The sequence below is a fragment of the Hemiscyllium ocellatum genome, chromosome 36 (genome assembly GCF_020745735.1).
Source record: "Hemiscyllium ocellatum isolate sHemOce1 chromosome 36, sHemOce1.pat.X.cur, whole genome shotgun sequence".
Classification (NCBI taxonomy): domain Eukaryota; kingdom Metazoa; phylum Chordata; class Chondrichthyes; order Orectolobiformes; family Hemiscylliidae; genus Hemiscyllium; species Hemiscyllium ocellatum.
The window spans coordinates 36453382-36472009 of record NC_083436.1 but is presented as its reverse complement, the minus strand read 5'-3'; the positions used below and the strand labels follow the sequence as shown (position 1 = coordinate 36472009).

Here is an 18628-nt window from a genome sequence, read left to right as displayed (position 1 = left end):
CACTTTCATCTCAGGTAGACAGCGTGGTGAAGAAATCACTTGGCATATTTGCCTTCATCCGTCAGAGCATTGAGTACAGGAGTTGGAACGTCATGCTGTGGCTGTACAAGACATTGGTAAGGTTACATTTGGAGTACTACATGCAATTCTGGTCACTTTGCCACAGGAAGGATGTTATTAAACTGGAAAGAGTGCAAAAAAAATTTTACAAAGATGTTACTGAGACTTGAAGGTTTGAGTTATAAGGAGAGACTGGGACTTTTTTCTCTGGAATGTAGGAGGCTGAGGGGTGTCCTTATAGAAGTTTATAAAATCATGAGGAGCATAAACAAGGTGAATAGCCAAGATCTTTTTCCCTGGGGTAGAGGAGCCTAAAACTAGAGGGCATAGGTTTAAGGTGAAAGAGGGAAGATTTAAAAAGGACCTGAGGGGCAACTTTTTCACACAGATGGTGGAGTTCAGATGGAATAAGTTGCCAGAGGAAGTAGTAAAGACAAAAAATGCTGGAATCCAAAGCCAGCAGGCAGGAGGCTGGCAGAACACAGCAAGCCAGGCAGCATCAGAAGGTGAAGAAGTCGATATTTTGAGTGTAACCCTTCTTCAGGACTGGGGTGGGTGTAGTGGGAGCTGCAGATAAAGGGAATGGCAGGGCAGGGTAGTGAAGTGGGGGGATAGGTGAAGACAGGTAGAGGGTACAACCTGGTTGGTCAATGGAAGGAATGAATCCGGTTGGTGGCAGGGACAAGTGGAAAGGAGGGGGAGGGGCTGGGAAGGGAGTCGGGGGGGTGGGGGCATAGGAATGGAGGTTATTTAAAATTGGAGAACTCGATGTTGAGTCCTCCAGGTTGTAGGCTGTCTAGGCAGAAGATGAGGTGTTGTTCCTCCAATTTGTGGTTTGGTTCATCGTGGCAATAGAGGAGGCCAAGGATGGTCATGTCGGGAATTAAAATGGGCAGTGACTAGGAGGTCCGGTTAGCCCCCGTGGGCCCGGCTAAGATGCTTGGCGAGCCATTCCCTAATTTACATTTAGTCTCCCCAATGAAGAGAAGACCACATTGGGAGCACCTGATACAGTGAACTAGGTTGGAAGAGAGGCAGGTGAACCTCAGTCTCACCTGGAAAGACTGTTTGGGGCCCTGGATGGAGTTGAGGGGGATGGTGCACTGGCAGGTTTTGCATCTTTTCCAGTTGCAGGGGAAGGTACCTGGGGCTTCATGGGGGTTTTACAGGGAAGGGGGTTAATAGCACATATCTACACCCCTCCTGATTTTATAAACCTCAACCTCCTATGCTCATGAAAAAAGTCCCAGACTATTCATCAGTAGAAGCAAGTATAATTGAAACATTTAGAAGTTTTTTGGACAGGTACATGGATAGGAAAAGTATTGAGGAATGTGAGCCAAACATGGTAAATGGGACTAGTTCCATTTAGAATAGCGTATAGGCATGGACAAGTTGGGCTGAAGGATTTTTTTCCATGCTACACCACTCTACAACTCTGCCCCTGCAGCTTCCTCCGGCAATGAGTTCCAAAGACTCTCAACCCTGTACCAGAAGAAATTCCTCCTCATATTAGTCTCTTTCCTGAGACGGTGCCATGTGGTCCTAGACTGTCTCATATGGGGGAATACCTTCTTAGCATTTGGCCCTGTCAAGCCCCATAAGAATCACATATGTGTTTTAATTAGGTGCCTTTCATTAATCTAAATTCCAGTCAGTAGAGTCCCAACCTATTTAGCTTTTGCATGTAAAATAACCCCTCCATGTTCAGGACCATCCTATGAGCCACCAATGAAATGATATATTTTCTTAAATAAAGGAATGAAAACTGCTCACAATACTCCAGATGTGGTCTCACCAACACCTTGGAGAGCTGCAGTAAAATTTCACTATCCTTATCCTCCAATCTCCTTGAAAGAAGAACCAACATTCCATTAGCCTTTCTGATTACCTGCTGCATTTGTGTGCTAGCATTTTGTGTTTTGTGTACAAGTGCCCCCAAATCCCTTTGCGTTACAGCTTTCTGTAGATTTTTTCCATGTCTCTATAAACTGTTCAGAAGGTAAGTTGGTGGTGGTGAGCTGCCTCCCTGAACTGCTGCAGTCTGTGTGCTGTTGGTGGTCCCACAATGTGGGTCAGGAGGGAATTCAAGGATTTTAACAGTGACAGTGAAGGAACAATGACATATTTCCCAGTCAGGATAGTGAGTGGCTTGACAGGAAACACTAGTGGTATTCCCATGTATTTGTTGTCCTTGTCCTTCTAGATCACAGTGGTTGTGGGTTTAGAAGGTGATGTGTAAGAATATTTGACTCAGCATCATATTCAATTGGGGGTGGAGTTTCTGATCTTTAGAACCCCTTTTTAAAGAGAGGTGTTTCCTAACCTAATTTCCTAATAGCCCTTATCTACACCCCTCATGATTTTATAAACCTCTATAACATCACTCCTCAACCTCCTATGCTCATGAAAAATGTCCCAGACTATTCAGTCTCTCCTTATAATCCAATTTCCTCCCAGTAACATCCAGTATCTTTCCTGAATGCAACCTGACATGATAACTAATCCTTGAAAACCTTAGTATACTTCCAGTAAGGTGTCCAATATTGCAACAGCTCCATTTTTTAAGTAACTTGGCAGCAGCAAGACACGACTCACTCTAAATTGAGCTTGCTGGTTCAATAATTTGTATATTTATCATTGTAATGTAAACTTCACTGGCAAGGCTGACTCTTATAGCGCATCCTGCCCTGCAAATACCTGTAGCACATCATGTCATGTTTTGACGCGAGTAAGTGGCATCTTGGGCCTTTTAAGGTTTGAAAACTCAATGGGCCGAATGGCCTAATTCTGCTCCTATATCTTATGGTCTTATGGAACATCATTGATGTGGGACTGGAGTTACTTATAATCATTAGCTATAGACAGCAGATCTCCTCTCCTAAAGGATTTTGAGAATGAGATAACTTTTAAAAATAAAAATGAATTCAAATGCTCAAACTGTTATCGTGGCGTTCAACCACACGTTGCCTGAAGCTTACATAACCATTTTAACCTCAAATAATGTTTTGCTTTTGTTTTTCTTCCCTGTAGGAAATTTTCATCACTTCAAGGAACAGAAAATCCACTTTGCAGACAGTGGGTCATCCCACATCCTATTTCTTTCTAAGGCCGGAAATCTTTATTGTAGTCAAGTAAACTCAAGGCAACTTGAAACCCAGGCAAAGGAGTTCCCCATACTGAAACCACAGTAAGAATCATTTTACTTCTGGTGGCTTTTATGTGTAAAATAATGAATAGTTTGGTTGGTTCTGCAGCATTGCATGATAAATTGAAAGTTAGAAGATGGCGAAGTATTGACAGAATTTACCCCTTCAAGTTAGCAAGTCATCATGGTCTTATCAGACTCATTACAGAGACAACTAGTGGCCATTTAATCTAAGGTCCACTATATCTCAGGCAAGGGGAGAAGTTAAATCCTTCATGGTCACCTCAGCCGGTGACAAGAATTGAGCCCATGCTGTTGGCGTTATACTGCTTTACAAACCAACCATCCAGCTAACTGAGCTAAACCAACCTCCATTTAGCCCCTAGACTACCAATAGCCAGTTATCATGATTTAATGTCCCATTCAAAAGCCCTCCATTAGCACTGCATCACTGTCATTGTCATCGGCTATCCTTCAATGCAAAGATAGCATCTATTCATGATCTTGAATTCTGCCATCAGCCTTCATACAACTGAACAAGTTGATTCTGAGTCCACAAATCTTTAGCTGCATACTGTAGGATGCAGAGTACAGAATTCCTACCTGTTGCCGATCCATGTTATCTTTCAAACATTGAGAGTCAAAACTTGATTCAGCTTGAGGGACAGGTTGATAACAAACTCCACACAAACATTAATGTCATTGCTGTGGCGCTTTAAGCAGAGCTTCAAGTGTCTTTGAAGCAATTTCTTTTGTCCTCACCTGGAACACCAACCACCCGAGAGTCGAGGTAACAGGATCTGGCAGCGGGGAGATGATTTTCAACCATTTGGACACAGTGTTCCATTCATTAAAGTTGATTTTGTCTCAGTTTTGCCTGAATGCTTAAGGAAAATGTTGGAATTTTGAAATCTTCTTGTTTCCTGCAAAGTGTGTGGCAGAAACATTGCTGATGGAATTTCTCCAGTGCCCTTATGTGGAACTGGTAAGGTTTCACGAACTAGGTTTGGTGATGACAATGACCGTGAACACCAGCAAGACATTTTCAACTTGCAAAGCTTTTCGATGTCAAACACTTTGTCTCTCCAATGAAACAGCACTCCTGAAACTTCAGCGTTGATTTTGTCCTCAAGTCTTTGGAACGGGACTTGACATTACAAATTTCTACGTTAGGAGAAAGTGAGGACTGCAGATGCCGGAGAGTCAGTCAAAAAGTGTGGTGCTGGAAAAGCACAGCAGGTCAGGCAGTGTCTGAGGAGCAGGAGAGACAATGTTTCAGGCATAAGCCCTTCACTCCTGTGGCAAGGCTTATGCCTGAAATGTCGACTCTCCTGCTCTTCGTATGCTGCCTGATCTGAAGTGCTTTTCCAGCGTCACCTTTTTCAACTCTAAATTTCTATATTAGAAGCCAAGAATACCACCAGCTGAACCAAGGCTGACTCAGTAACTTACTCTGGTGGGTTTGACAACTGTTTATCCAGTGATATATTTCAAATGAGCAATATTATCCTGTAGGCATTGTAATTATTTTATGAAATTCACGCAGAGACACAAGGACAAGAAAAAATATGTTGGGTTCTAGTTACATTTTAAAAGTCCAATGACCATGTACTATAAACATGGGTTTGAAACATTTAAAAATAATCCTCCCACAAAATTAAATAAATGAGAAACATTACTTAGAAAAAAATAGAAATGGTAATTTGTTTTTAATTAATTCCTGAGGACGGGGGTGTCACTGGGCTACCAGTAATTTTCCCTCCCAAGGTAGTGGTGAGCTTCCATTGAAGCCCGAAAGCTGTAGCTGGACCACCACTGTTATTTGGGGTAGATCTCTGAGATGTTGACTGAATTTGCATTCTGATTCTGTTTCATTTATGTTTAGGTTACTTAAGGGTTTGAGTGACAGAAAAGTCGTTCAAGTGGCCTGTGGAAACAATCACTCACTGGCATTGACTAAAGGTAAAATTTAATCTTGAACATGTTCATTGTAACTAGGAGAAAGTGAGGACTGCAGCTGCTGGAGATCACAGTCAAAAAGCATGGCACTGGAAAAGCACAGCCGGTCAGGCAGCATCCGAGGAGCAGGAGAGTTGATGTTTCGGCCATAAGCCTTTCATCAGGAGTGAAGAAGGGTTTATGCCTGAAACATTGTCTCTCCTACTCCTTGGATGCTGCCTGACCTGCTGGGCTCTTCCACTTTTTGATCACGTTTATTGTAACATAATCAGATGTAGGTTAAAATTAAGAAACTACTCATCCAGTCCTGTTGCGAACCAGGTCTGCATTTAGCATTATATGTAACATGACTTGCATATTCAATGAGTAATATTGGAAAAATAAATTGTCTTTCATCAGCTTCTGACAAGTTGGACTTTAACTTTAACCTTAGACTTAGGGACACCAGCATGGCACTATAACAGTCTTTGATTAAAAGTGGGATCTTTGCATTCACTGGTATGTCACATTTGCACCAGCTACAGCAAAGGTCAAGGTGATTAGAGTGGCTGACATCAGAATAAATATTGATCTCCTGTTACGTGTATATCAATCACAGCTCAGCTGCTTGCATTCTTTTAAGGCAGAGGATTGTGGGTTCAGATCCCTCTGCTGAGTGCGTATGCAAAACCAGCTAAGGCTGTCACTGCAGTGCAGTTCTGAAGAATGCAGTATTTGTTGGAGGTCCAGTTATTTGGATGAAATGTTAAACCAAGGCCCTGTCTGCTCTTTCAGCTGGATATAAAACTAACCATGACTCTATCAAAAAAGGGTAGAGGTGTTACCACTGGTATCCTGATCATTATTTATCCCGAGCTAAAACACTCCTTGTAGTCCTTGAATGGCATTGCTCCTGTCCTGTTACATAACGCTGTTGTCCTCCTAATTATTGCTGGCCTGCTCCTGGATTTAGTATTGCTGTAGTTGTGTGGAAAAACAAACGCTGCAAAGGAAGAAGCTTGATAATGTAGATAATGGTTATTTGCAGTATTAGTTTTCCTCCATTACAATAGTGGCTACAGTTGCAAAATACTTCATTGATTTTGGGCCATGTTGTGGACATAAAAGTTATGGTGTAAATGCAAGTCTTGTTAGAAATATATAACACAAAATAACGCACACAATAATTTTGCCTTTTGGTACTTTCAACTTGAAAATACTCAAATGAACTAATATCAGTCCCTTTTCTAACTAAGTTTAAATCTCAACCTGGCAGTTTTCTAACTTGAATTCAGTTTTTTTCTTAAAAACTGCAAATATAAATCTATCTTTTCACTGCCCTCTGTAGTGGCCTCACAATTCACCCAGTTGTGCTAAACCAGTAAATCAAGGTAACTGAGAATGATTGAAAAGGAAAGTCAATTATAGAGTCATAGGTGTTGGAAACAGACCCTTTGGTCCAAACAGTCCGTGCCAACCATAATCCTAAATTAAACTAGTCCCACTTGCCTGCACTTGGCCATTATCCCTCAAAACATTTCTCATTCATGGACTTATCTGAATGTCTTTTTACAGTTAAAACATTTAAAAGTGTAAAAGAAATTGCTTTAATGCGAAGCCTATGTAACAGTGTCTGTCCATCCGTCATTTGTATGTATCCTAGGCCAGGTCCTAGTTCAAGTCACACACACATGCTTCTCGAATCACATAGATTGGAATGCTCAGCAAGGTGGTTTCTGTTCTGTAAGGGCTTCAAGATCCTGGAGCAACCTTGTGCTGATGTCACAGAGCTGCACATCACCGTGTGTAAATAGCACAGTGTGGGTTGAGTAGAACTTTCTCCACCAGGCCAAATTACAGAATAATAATGCAAACACAAAGAAGATACATTTATCCTTAGATCAGGATATTATAAGCTATAGCCTGAGATATCCATGATTAAGTTATATAGAAATAATTAGGGTAAATGTCTGATAGATAGTATCACTTTTGAAGTCTAAATCTGAAGACATGTCTTGACATTGTGTCCTTCTCAAATGCAAAATTGTAGTATGGCATCACACTACTCAATAAAATAATTTCACATAGCTTTCCTTATTATTTAATATTTTACAATATTGTCCCCAGAGCAGCAGCAACTAAAAGTAAAAAGGTCCATCTACCCTTTACAATGGGATAAATGTAGCACAATTATTTTATATTTGTACCCTTACTGGACCTCTACTCAGAGTTAGTGCTGCGGTCTACAATTGCTAGGGCTATCTGCAGCAGGATCTGAGCTCAACCCTTTCTGACTCATGAGCTCAACCCTTTCTGACTCACAAATTATTATCAATTGAACCAATTGTTTCTACCTTCATGGTATTCTGGAAGCCAACGTCATATAAAGAGGCTACTCAAAGATTGTGTTTTAAAGCTTTATTTTGAGCTAATTTCAATCAGGATTATTCTCCTGAAAACTTCTGTTCACTGACTTCAAGCTCGTAAATCCCACAAACACTTAACCTTGAGTCTGTAGGCTTAACAGTAGGGAAAGAAACTATTGGAGAGTGTTGCCTTCAATCAAGCAGCTGAAAATGTGTTGCTGGTTAAAGCACAGCAGGTTAGGCAGCATCCAAGGAATAGGAAATTCGACGTTTCGGGCACAAGCCCTTCATCAGCATCCTGCTTAATTTTAATAAATCTTAGCTATGCTGGAATTATATTTTAAAGGTCTGGGATTTCTCTCTTCAGGATATATTCTTGGCCACTTTAAGGAGCTTGTGAGAGAATAGGATTGGTTTTCTGTTTTAGCAAAAAACCATTAATGAGATGATTTAATAATCTTGTGATTTTAATAATAGGAATTTTAAAAAGCATTCAATTTAAAATGGATGAGTAACCTGACATACCAAAAAATATCAGAAAATGCAACACCAAATCCAACAGAATCCAGTTGGATGTTATTTAAAGCTATTCAATAATGTCTATGAATTTTAAGGAATAAAATATCCATCAATATTTAAAATAAGATTTTACCCTAAAATCCCAAGCAATGAAGATATCTTCTCTTGCTGGGGAAAGTATCTTTAACAGAATTATCTGAGGGTTTCTAATACTTCAGAAATCTTGGGATCCTCCCAATTTCACATGATGCTGTATCATTTAACCTTATTTCTTGAATATTCATGAAGATTCCCTTATGAACTTGCCAACTTTTATCCAGTCAATTTGTTTGTTATGTTGTATAACTGCTATATAGAAGTTTCTTATATCGTTCCCTTATTTTTCTCAATCAGAAAATAATCCAATGTTAAAATTTTATCAGTGAAAGGATGTTTATTTTTTCTGTAAAAGAAAGCCAAGAAAATTGCAGATGCTGTAAACAAGAACAGAAATAGCTGAAAAAACTCAGCAGGTCTGGCAGCATCTGTGGAGAGAAATCAGAGTTAACGTTTCAAGTCAAGTGACCCTTCCTTGAACTATTCTGAGCAAGGGTCATTCAACCCAAAACATTAACCCTGCTTTATCTCCACAGATGCCACCAGACCTGCTGACCTTTTCCAGCAACCTCTGTTTTGTTTACAGCACCACCAGTTTTTGTACTATAGAAGCACTTGGTAAAACTGACTTTCAAAGTGCAGAAGTTGACCCCCCCTCTGAGAACTAAAACCGAAACACCAAAGAGGAAGAACCTCATCCTATAATCTGTAAAAGGAGTGTAAAAAGTGGTGCAACCTGCTTTTCAGCAACTTCTAGTGGTTAAATAAAACAAATCCCTGTCACTTACCTTAAAATCAACAAGCAACAATGTATTTAGTGAACAAACTAACTAAACTATTAACAAACTGAATAAATCCCTTTTAACTATTAACTATTCCCAAATAAAACAATGTTCTAATAGTTGCTGATCCAACAAATACAAGTCCTACTCATATTAAAAAAAAACTTAGTCACTTGAAATTACAGCCACATTACATGCCTTCTGGAATGTTCTGTGCTTTCTCTGTCGACCCGTCTGTCAGGAATGCCTTTTCCATTGATTCTTCTGTTAGGAATATTGATTAGTTGTGCAGTTGGTACTGTTTATAATTTAGGTGGTGCTCAAAGTTTGTGCAAAGATTTGTAGCTTGGGTGCTCGTTGTTGTGGTTCTGTTCGCCGAGCTGGAAGTTTTTGTTGCAAACGTTTCGTCCCCTGGCTAGGCGACATCATCAGTGCTTTGGAGCCTCTTGCGAAGCGCTTCTTTGATGTTTCTTCCGGTATTTATAGTGGTCTGTCCTTGCCGCTTCCTGTTGTCAGTTTCAGCTGTCCGCTGTAGTGGTTGGTATATTGGGTCCAGGTCGATGTGTTTGGTGATGGAGTTTGTGAATGAATGCCATGCCTCTAGGAATTCCCTGGCTGTTCTCTGTCTGGCTTGCCCTATGATAGTGGTGTTGTCCCAGTCGAATTCATGTTGCTTGTTGTCTGTGTGTGTGGCTACTAGGGATAGCTGGTCGTGTCGTTTCATGGCTAGTTGATGTTCATGTATGCGGATTGTTAGCTGTCTTCCTGTTTGTCCTATATAGTGTTTTGTGCAGTCCTTGCATGGTATTTTGTACACTACATTAGTTTTGCTCATGTTGGGTATCGGGTCCTTCGTTCTAGTGAGTTGTTGTCTGAGCGTGGCTGTTGGTTTGTGTGTCATTATGAGTCCTAAGAGTCGCAGTAGTCTGGCTGTCAGTTCAGAAGCGCTCCTGATGTATGGTAGTGTGGCTAGTCCTTTGGGTTGTGGCATGTCCTCATTCCGTGGTCTTTCTCTTAGGCATCTGTTGATGAAGTTGCGCGGGTATCCGTTTTTGGCGAATACCTTGTATAGGTGTTCCTCTTCTTCTTTTTGCAGTTCTGGTGTACTGCAGTGTGTTGTGGCCCATTTGAATAGTGTCCTGATGCAGCTTCGTTTGTGTGTGTTGGGGTGGTTACTTTCATAGTTTAGGACTTGGTCTGTGTGTGTTGCTTTTCTGTATACCCTTGTGGTGAATTCTCCGTTCGGTGTTCTCTGTACTATCACGTCTAAGAATGGGAGTTGGCTATCCTTTTCTTCTTCTCTCGTGAATCGGATTCCTGTGAGTGTGGCGTTGATGATCCGGTGTGTTTTTTCTATTTCCGTGTTTTTAATGATTACAAACGTGTCATCGACATATCTGACCCAGAGTTCGGGTTGAATTTGTGGTAGGACTGTTTGTTCTAACCTTTGCATAACTGCCTCTGCTATGAGTCCCGAGATTGGTGATCCCATGGGTGTTCCGTTGATTTGTTCGTATATCTGGTTGTTGAATGTGAAGTGTGTAGTGAGGCACAAGTCCAGTAGTTTAAGTATGCCATCTTTGTTGATAGGTTCCGCGTCCTGTTTTCTGTTCTGTATGTCCAGTAGGTTGGCTATTGTTTCTCTGGCTAGGGTTTTGTCAATCGAAGTGAACAGTGCCGTCATGTCGAATGAGATCATGGTTTCTTCTTTGCCTATGTGTGTATTTCTGATGATGACCAAGAATTCTTGTGTTGATTGTATGGAGTGTTTGGATCCGCTGACCAGGCGTTTCAGTTTCTGTTGTAGTTCTTTGGCCAATTTGTATGATGGTGTCTCTGGTAGTGATACTATGGGTCTGAGTGGGATGGCTGGTTTGTGTACTTTAGGTGTACTACTACCTTATTTTCATACCCTTGCATATGAATATTTCTTACAATAGGATTGGTCCTATGTTGCCAATACTATCAGACTTAAATTTAATAGGTTTTTGGGATCTAATTATCTGGTTCAAACTGGCTAAATTCAAAAACCTGTTGCCTTGGTAGAAACCTCTGCTGGGCCTGTTAATCGATATGAATGTTTGAATTCAGGTGCTCTCTGAATACTTGTAGCCTTTAAAGCTGCTGTTCACAGACATCTATTTTAAATCTCTGAGCACAGAGAAAGCACGTGATCTTTTAAAGGCACCATGCAATGTTTTCCCCCCAGCAATTTACAGCCCTAAAATAGAAATGTTTCCTATATTTAAGTATTCTTGTAAAAGTTAAACGTAATGATTTGAAACTTAGAATAAGCTTACTTTAGCCAAAGGTAATAAAATTTTTTTCTCATTTCTTTTACACTGGAAGACAGCCAAATCTTTGCCTGGGGACAGAACACTTATGGCCAGCTTGGTGTTGGTATGGACAATGTGTCCCAGCACAGTCCTCAGAGTGTGATATCCCTCACCGGGATGCCAGTGGCACAGATCACTGCGGGAGGAGATCACAGCTTCACCCTGTCTCTCTCTGGGACGGTGTTTGGATGGGGGAGAAATAATCACGGACAGCTGGGACTCAAGGACACAGAGGGTAAGAAACTTTACAGAAACAGTTACCCTTCATTTTCGCTTCTCTTGCTTCCATTTTCAAACAAAGCTTTGCATCCATCCGAAGTCAGAGAATCATTTAACAGTGGATCTAACTTTGTGTTTAGTGTTTAAGTTCATCGACTCTACTGGCCTCAAAGAAAGCTGCCCACAATGAGTTAATGATTTCTCTGCCATAGGATTCACCTTTCCTCATATTAATTCCAGATTTGCATGCAGCAGCAGTGATATCATCAAGTCAGCCCAGCAGGAGTTCATTTGGAAATATTTTCATAGAACACAGGAAGCAACAAGCAAAATAGTGATTGGGATATAGGTATCAGATGAAACTGAACTATCATTAATAAAATTAAAACAATTTAAAAATCCATGGAATTTCACATGGAATGAAGAAATTTAGGATTCCATAAACATAAATTAAACTCCTCAGGGCCAGAGAATGTGTTCACCAATAATTCTTGCCAATTATGTTAAAAACTCAGGTGAGTCTTGGTCAACAAGATGTAATACTTGTCAAATAGTTTTACAATGAAACTTGCTGTGTAAAAAGCGGAAAGCTCTTGAACTGTGTCATTCCTAGGTCAATCCAGAGGGAGGTTACTTGTCGTGGGTCTGGAATCACATATAGGCCAGATCATATAAGGATGATGGAATCTTCAAAAGGCAATCAATTAGCTCATGATCATCATTGCAGAAGCCAGCATCAGGATTTCCCAAATTTCTGATTTCAGCTGGCGTCCCAAATTTTTATCAGCTGTTACAGTCCCAACCCAGGGACAATAATCCTGAACGTCTGGGATAACAGCTCAAGTGACATTACCACAATGTTACCGCCTTGCTGTGTATTTCCAATTTACTTGAAACTTAGTCAATTTGACAATTTACTTTTGTTTAAAATCATATGCATGCCAGCAATATTTTATTCTCATCATGTTTTGTTGACAAAGTCCTGGTGCAGAAAGACTCATAACAAAGAGCACTTTACAAGAGGATAATCCCTCTAATCAATCCGGAAGACTGATTGGAAAAAAGTTTATAAGCCAGAATAGTAATGATTTACTTAATGGTTTTCATTTAGTGAGACAACTCCCCTTCAAAATATCCTAGAACAGGTATTTGCTTTGGAAATAGGAGAAGGAATGTTACTTCATCAATCTTTCAATCCATCTTACAGGTAGACAGAAGCCCAGCCACGTGAAGCTGTTGGATTGTAAGAAAGTTGTCCATATCGCTTGTGGAGAAGAACACACTGCTGTTCTAACAAAGGTTTGTTTAGAAGCACTCAAATCATCCCTATTCAGGTGCGGGACTATCCTAACATTGTAGGTGACAATTTGGGAGCTTTAGTACTGTTGCAGCTGATGTATAGAATCAAAGATTTCCTTTGAGATCAGATATAACATGTCCTCAATTTATTGTTCTTCCTCCAGGATGGCCTTGTTTTCACCTTTGGTGCAGGGAGTTATGGGCAACTTGGACACAATTCTACAGAGGATGAGACTAAACCACATCTGGTCGGTTATCTGTTTGGAAAGAAAGCTTCTCAAATAGCTTGTGGAAGGTGCGATCTGAAGACAAGAAATCAAATTAAGTGCAGTCATGTCTTTTTGATTCTTTCTTATGTAGGGTCCAGAAAGATTTGAAATTATGCAATACGTTAGTCACCCAATACAGATTACCATCTACAGTGCAACTCCACCTGGTCAACTGTTTCATTATAATACAATTCAGTGACAGTTTTATATTGTTACGGTCCACTTCTTTTTTGTGAATAAATAGTAGGATGGCATGGTGGTTCAGTGGTTAGCGCTGCTGCCTCACAGCACCAGGGATTCGGGTTTGATTCCAGCCTCAGGTGACTGTTTGTTTGTGTGGATTTTGCACATTCTCCCCGTGTCTCTGTGGGTTTCCTCCGGGTGCTCTGGTTTCCTCCCACAATCCAAAGGTGTGCAGGTTAGGTGATTTGGCCATGCTAAATTGCCCATAGTGTTCAGGGATGTGTAGGTTAGATGCATTAGTCGGGGGTGAATATAGGATAGGGGAATGGGTCTGGGTGGGTTACTCTTCAGAGGGTTGGTGTGGACTTGTTGGGCCGAAGGGCCTGTTTCCACACTGTAGGAATTCTAATTCTAATGGATCAGTGTGTGGTTTAAATGTAGCAAGTCAACATTCAGGCTTTGAGGATTCTGAATGGAGAGTTAGATAACTGTGAGGTTTGGGAAAAATAGGTGGAAATCTGGAACAGCAGAGCTCTGGACTTCCATTATGGAGCTCCAAGGGGCAATACTACTCTGGGTGGCCCCAGTAAAAAAACTTCTGTGAAAGTTTCACACCAGGTCCCAATAGTTTTTGACACTTGTCAAGTATAGCCTGGGGTTGTGATGTTGTAGTAAAAAGTGAGGTCTGCAGATGCTGGAGATCAGAGCTGAAAATGTGTTGCTAGTTAAAGCACAGCAGGTCAGGCAGCATCCAAGGAACAGGAAATTCGACGTTTCGGGCCAGAGCCCTTCATCAGGAATGAGGAGAGGGTGCCAGGCAGGCTAAGATAAAAGGTAGGGAGGAGGGACTTGGGGGAGGGGCGATGGAGATGTGATAGGTGGAAGGAGGTCAAGGTGAGGGTGATAGGCTGGAGTGGGGTGGGGGCGGAGAGGTCAGGAAGAGGATTGCAGGTTAGGAGGGCGGTGCTGAGTTCAAGGGAATCAACTGAGACAAGGTGGGGGGAGGGGAAATGAGGAAACTGGAGAAATCTGAGTTCATCCCTTGTGGTTGGAGGGTTCCCTGGCGGAAGATGAGTCGCTCTTCTTCCAACCGTCGTGTTGTTATGTTCTGGCGATGGAGGAGTCCAAGGACCTGCATGTCTTCGGTGGAGTGGGAGGGAGAGTTAAAGTGTTGAGCCACGGGGTGGTTGGGTTGGTTGGTCCGGGCATCCCAGAGGTGTTCCCTGAAGCGTTCTGCAGGTAGGCGGCCCGTCTCCCCAATATAGAGGAGGCCACATCGGGTGCAGCGGATGCAATAGATGATGTGTGTGGAGGTGCAGGTGAATTTGTGGCGGATATGGAAGGATCCCTTGGGGCCTTGGAGCGAAGTAAGGGAGGAGGTGTGGGCGCAAGTTTTCCCCCACCACCAGGGATATATTTCCCTCCCCTCCCCTATCAGCGTTCCGCAAAGACCACTCCCTTCGTGACTCCCTCATCAGGTCCACACCCCCCACCAACCCAACCTCCACTCCCGGCACCTTCCCCTGCAACCGCAGGAAATGCAAAACTTGCGCCCACACCTCCTCCCTTACTTCTCTCCAAGGCCCCAAGGGATCCTTCCATATCCGCCACAAATTCACCTGCACCTCCACACACATCATCTATTGCATCCGCTGCACCCGATGTGGCCTCCTCTATATTGGGGAGACGGGCTGCCTACTTGCGGAACACTTCAGGGAACACCTCTGGGACGCCCGGACCAACCAACCCAACCACCCCGTGGCTCAACACTTTAACTCCCCCTCCCACTCCAACAAGGACATGCAGGTCCTTGGACTCCTCCATCGCCAGAACATAACAACACGACGGTTGGAAGAAGAGCGTCTCATCTTCCACCTGGGAACCCTCCAACCTTAATGGATGAACTCAGATTTCTCTAGTTTCCTCATTTCCCCTCCCCCCACCTTGTCTCAGTCGATTCCCTTGAACTCAGCACCGCCCTCCTAACCTGCAATCCTCTTCCTGACCTCTCCACCCCCACCCCACTCCGGCCTATCACCCTCACCTTGACCTCCTTCCACCTATCACATCTCCATCGCCCCTCCCCCAAGTCCCTCCTCCCTACCTTTTATCTTAGCCTGCCTGGCACCCTCTCCTCATTCCTGATGAAGGGCTCTGGCCCGAAACGTCGAATTTCCTGTTCCTTGGATGCTGCCTGACCTGCTGTGCTTTAACCAGCAACACATTTTCAGTTGTGATGTTGTAGCAATTTCACTACGCTAGTCATCCATGACTCTGACCTTCTAGTTAATGTTCTGGGGACATAGGTTTGAATTCCACCATAGAAAGTAATGAAATTTGAATTCTTTTTATTTAGAAAATCTTAATAAAAGGGTGGCCTAATGTTTGTGTTATCATTGTTGCAAAAAAACCCACCTGTTTCACCAGTGTCCTGAAGGGAAGCAAACCTGCCATTCATACTATCCTACATATGTCTCCAGAACCACAGCCATGTGATTAACTGTTAGTTCGAGGAGGGCAATAAATGTTGGCCTAGCTAGTGATGCCTATATCCCATCAGTAAAGAGGAAAATAATTGGCGTCAGAGCTAACAGTACTAAAATGAGAAGACAGTAAGAAGTGAATGGGAAATGGAACTGCTCTATTTTAATTAAACTTTCTTAGTAATCAGTACGAGTAAATATTTAGAATTACTTGGCCTTTTAAAGCACTGAGTTCCAAAGTTTCAAGACTAAGAGAAATTTTGCACTGTTTTGAGCTAATTTGCAAAGCAAAACCAGGCAAAACGCTGAAAAGTTATGATGCGTTTGTTTTAAATAGTTACCACACACTAGTCTTCATTCCATCATCTGGTAAGATCTACTCCTTTGGTTGTGGAGAGAAAGGGCAACTTGGAAACAGAGAGACCAAAGATCAGCTAGTGCCTCTTCCCATCAACATAATAGATCTGGTCAACAAAAATGGAAATGGTGAGCAATGTAAAATTCTATTCCCCATTGAAATGGTTAACATTAATGTTAATCTGTAGTACAATATGTTGCAGTTTCAACCAGATTTCAACATTATATGAAATAACAAAATAAATCTAATCAACCTCATGTGCCTGCAGGGAATTGAAAATTAAATGTAACTTTCGAGTCTGGGAACAACCATACCAGGATCTAGAGACATAATTCAGTCCTCACTTTAAATACTCAAATTCAGTCCATATTTTTATTTACTTTCATGTTTTGAATTCATATTGCTGTATTTAGAATGGAAATTCCCTATGTAAACATGTAATACTGTAATCTTTCCTTTCCCCTCCTGTGATGATACTGTAAATTCTTCAGTCAATGTGTAATTCTATAGGCTTTTTCCATTCCAAACATGGGCAAATGAATTTGTATTGGAAGAGTGTGATAGAAAAGGGTCAGATATATAAAATGAACACATTACATTGGAAACAACAGGACAACACATACTTTGATTAACATTGTTGTCCACTTACTACAGGTCATACAACAAAGTCAACTGTGAGAAGAATATTTGCAGGAGGAAATCAAAGCTTCGCAGCATGCAGCCGTGCAGTGGTAAGAATATAAGTACTGCTTACGTCACATAATGGTGTTGCAATAGTTCCAGTGTGCAAGACTGAACAATTGGAATGGCCATTCATTTAGCTCAAAGATGGTTCAGATAATTGTGTTTCATATTTGAAAATTGGCTTTTCCATTTTTAATTTAATTCCATTCCATTCATATAAACTAAAATGAAGAACTACAGATACTGGAAATCCAAAACGAAAACAGAAAGTGCTGGAAAAACTCAGCAGATCCGACAGCAGCTGAGGCGAGAGAAACAGTTAATGTTTCAAAATGTTCACTTTATTTTTCTCTCCAAAGATGCTGCAAGACCTGCTGAGCTTCTCTAGCACTTTCTATTTTTGTTCCACTTCACTCAAGCCTTGCTTTGGCATCTGGGGATGTTTGTCCTTGGTAGTTTTGTCACTAGTACTTTGCTATTGACTTCCACCCTCAGGACAGGCAAGGGGACTAGTCCCAAGTCTACCTCAGGGAGACAAACTCATGTGTTGATGTTGTTCTGAAACACACACTCTCCAACTGAGTTAAACAGAACTCACCCCACCCATCCATCCTTCCATTTCATGTATAATTTCCTTAAATAATTATTTAATTAAACTAAAAATATAGTTGAAATGGATTCAAAAGCAATTTTCAAAATTGATTGAATATAAATGTGAAGGTGGGAGAATTGCAGGATTGTGGAGAGAATTGATGTTTCCCATCAGTGCCCCTTGAGTGCATTTAATCCTCTTGGTTTAATTTTCTGTTTAGGATTTGGTATCTTCCACTGATCAATCTGCCCTCAATACTTTGAGGCGAATCACGACAGTGGACAAATTACTGGAGCGAGGATTGAACAAAATCACTAGAAAGTAAGTTGCCTTCCTAAGAAATTCAGTTTGCCAACCTCAATTTCCATGCAATTCCTTATTAATACTGTTTATGAGTACCTTTTATTAATCTCCTTTATGTAAACAAATGCCTAGATTTTTCCCATGGATGTTAATTCTACATTCCCATTCTGATGTCAAAATAGATTATTTTAAGTCCAGTCTGTTGTGGTACATGGATATACACAGAATATAATCAGTAGAATCAAGGGTAGGCCAGTTGACCATATGGTAGAGTCCCAGTCTATCATTTAAATAAACAGAAGTGCTTTACATTTAAAAAAACAAGAGATAATTAACAAAGTCTACGTAGTACCATAGGCATTTCTCTATTACAAAAACAATGAGACAAATTAATGGCACAATAGTGGTGTGCTGTAAGGGTCGATGCTGGGTCCACTGTTTTTCATCTTTTCTATAAATGATATGGATGTGAATATAGGAGGTACGGTTAGTAACTTTGCAGATGATTCCAAATTGATAGTATAGTGGACAGTGAAGAAGATTATCTCCGAGTACAACGGGACCTTCATCAGATGGGCTGCCGAGTGGCAGATGTAGTTTAATTTAGGTAAAGGTGTGGTATTGTATTTAAAGTTAATGATAGGTCCCTGAGGAGTGTTGCCAAACAAAAGGACCTTGGAGTGCAGATGTATAGTTCCTTGAAAGTGAAGTCGCAGTAGACAGAATGGTTACAGCAGCATTTGGCATGTTTGCCTTCATTGGTCAGAACATTGGCTATAAGAGTTGGGATGACATGGGGTGGCTGTGCAGGACATTGGTGAGGCCACTTTTAAAATGCTGGTCTCCATGCTATAGGAAAGCTGTTGTTACACTTGAAAGGGTACAAGAAAGATTTACAAGGATTTGCCAGAATTGGAGGGTTTGAGCTATGGGAGGACGCTGAACAGACTGGGGCTATTTTTCCTGGAGCATTGGAGGCTGAGGGGTGACCTT

General features: G+C 41.4%; 1 protein-coding gene across 1 annotated transcript in view; it reads left to right on the top strand.

Moving 5' to 3' along the window:
• Positions 1 to 5076: 5076 nt before the first annotated feature.
• The window catches only part of LOC132833293 (probable E3 ubiquitin-protein ligase HERC3), a gene marked incomplete at its 5' end in the record, with an annotated part of 53140 nt that continues 39588 nt past the window's right edge, over positions 5077 to 18628 (top strand). Inside the window, 7 exons of the mRNA XM_060851458.1 lie at positions 5077 to 5170; positions 11259 to 11480; positions 12672 to 12763; positions 12928 to 13058; positions 16036 to 16184; positions 16711 to 16787; positions 17553 to 17653. Of these exons, the coding sequence (XP_060707441.1) occupies positions 5077 to 5170; positions 11259 to 11480; positions 12672 to 12763; positions 12928 to 13058; positions 16036 to 16184; positions 16711 to 16787; positions 17553 to 17653 (866 nt within the window). The remainder of the gene's footprint in view (positions 5171 to 11258; positions 11481 to 12671; positions 12764 to 12927; positions 13059 to 16035; positions 16185 to 16710; positions 16788 to 17552; positions 17654 to 18628) is intronic.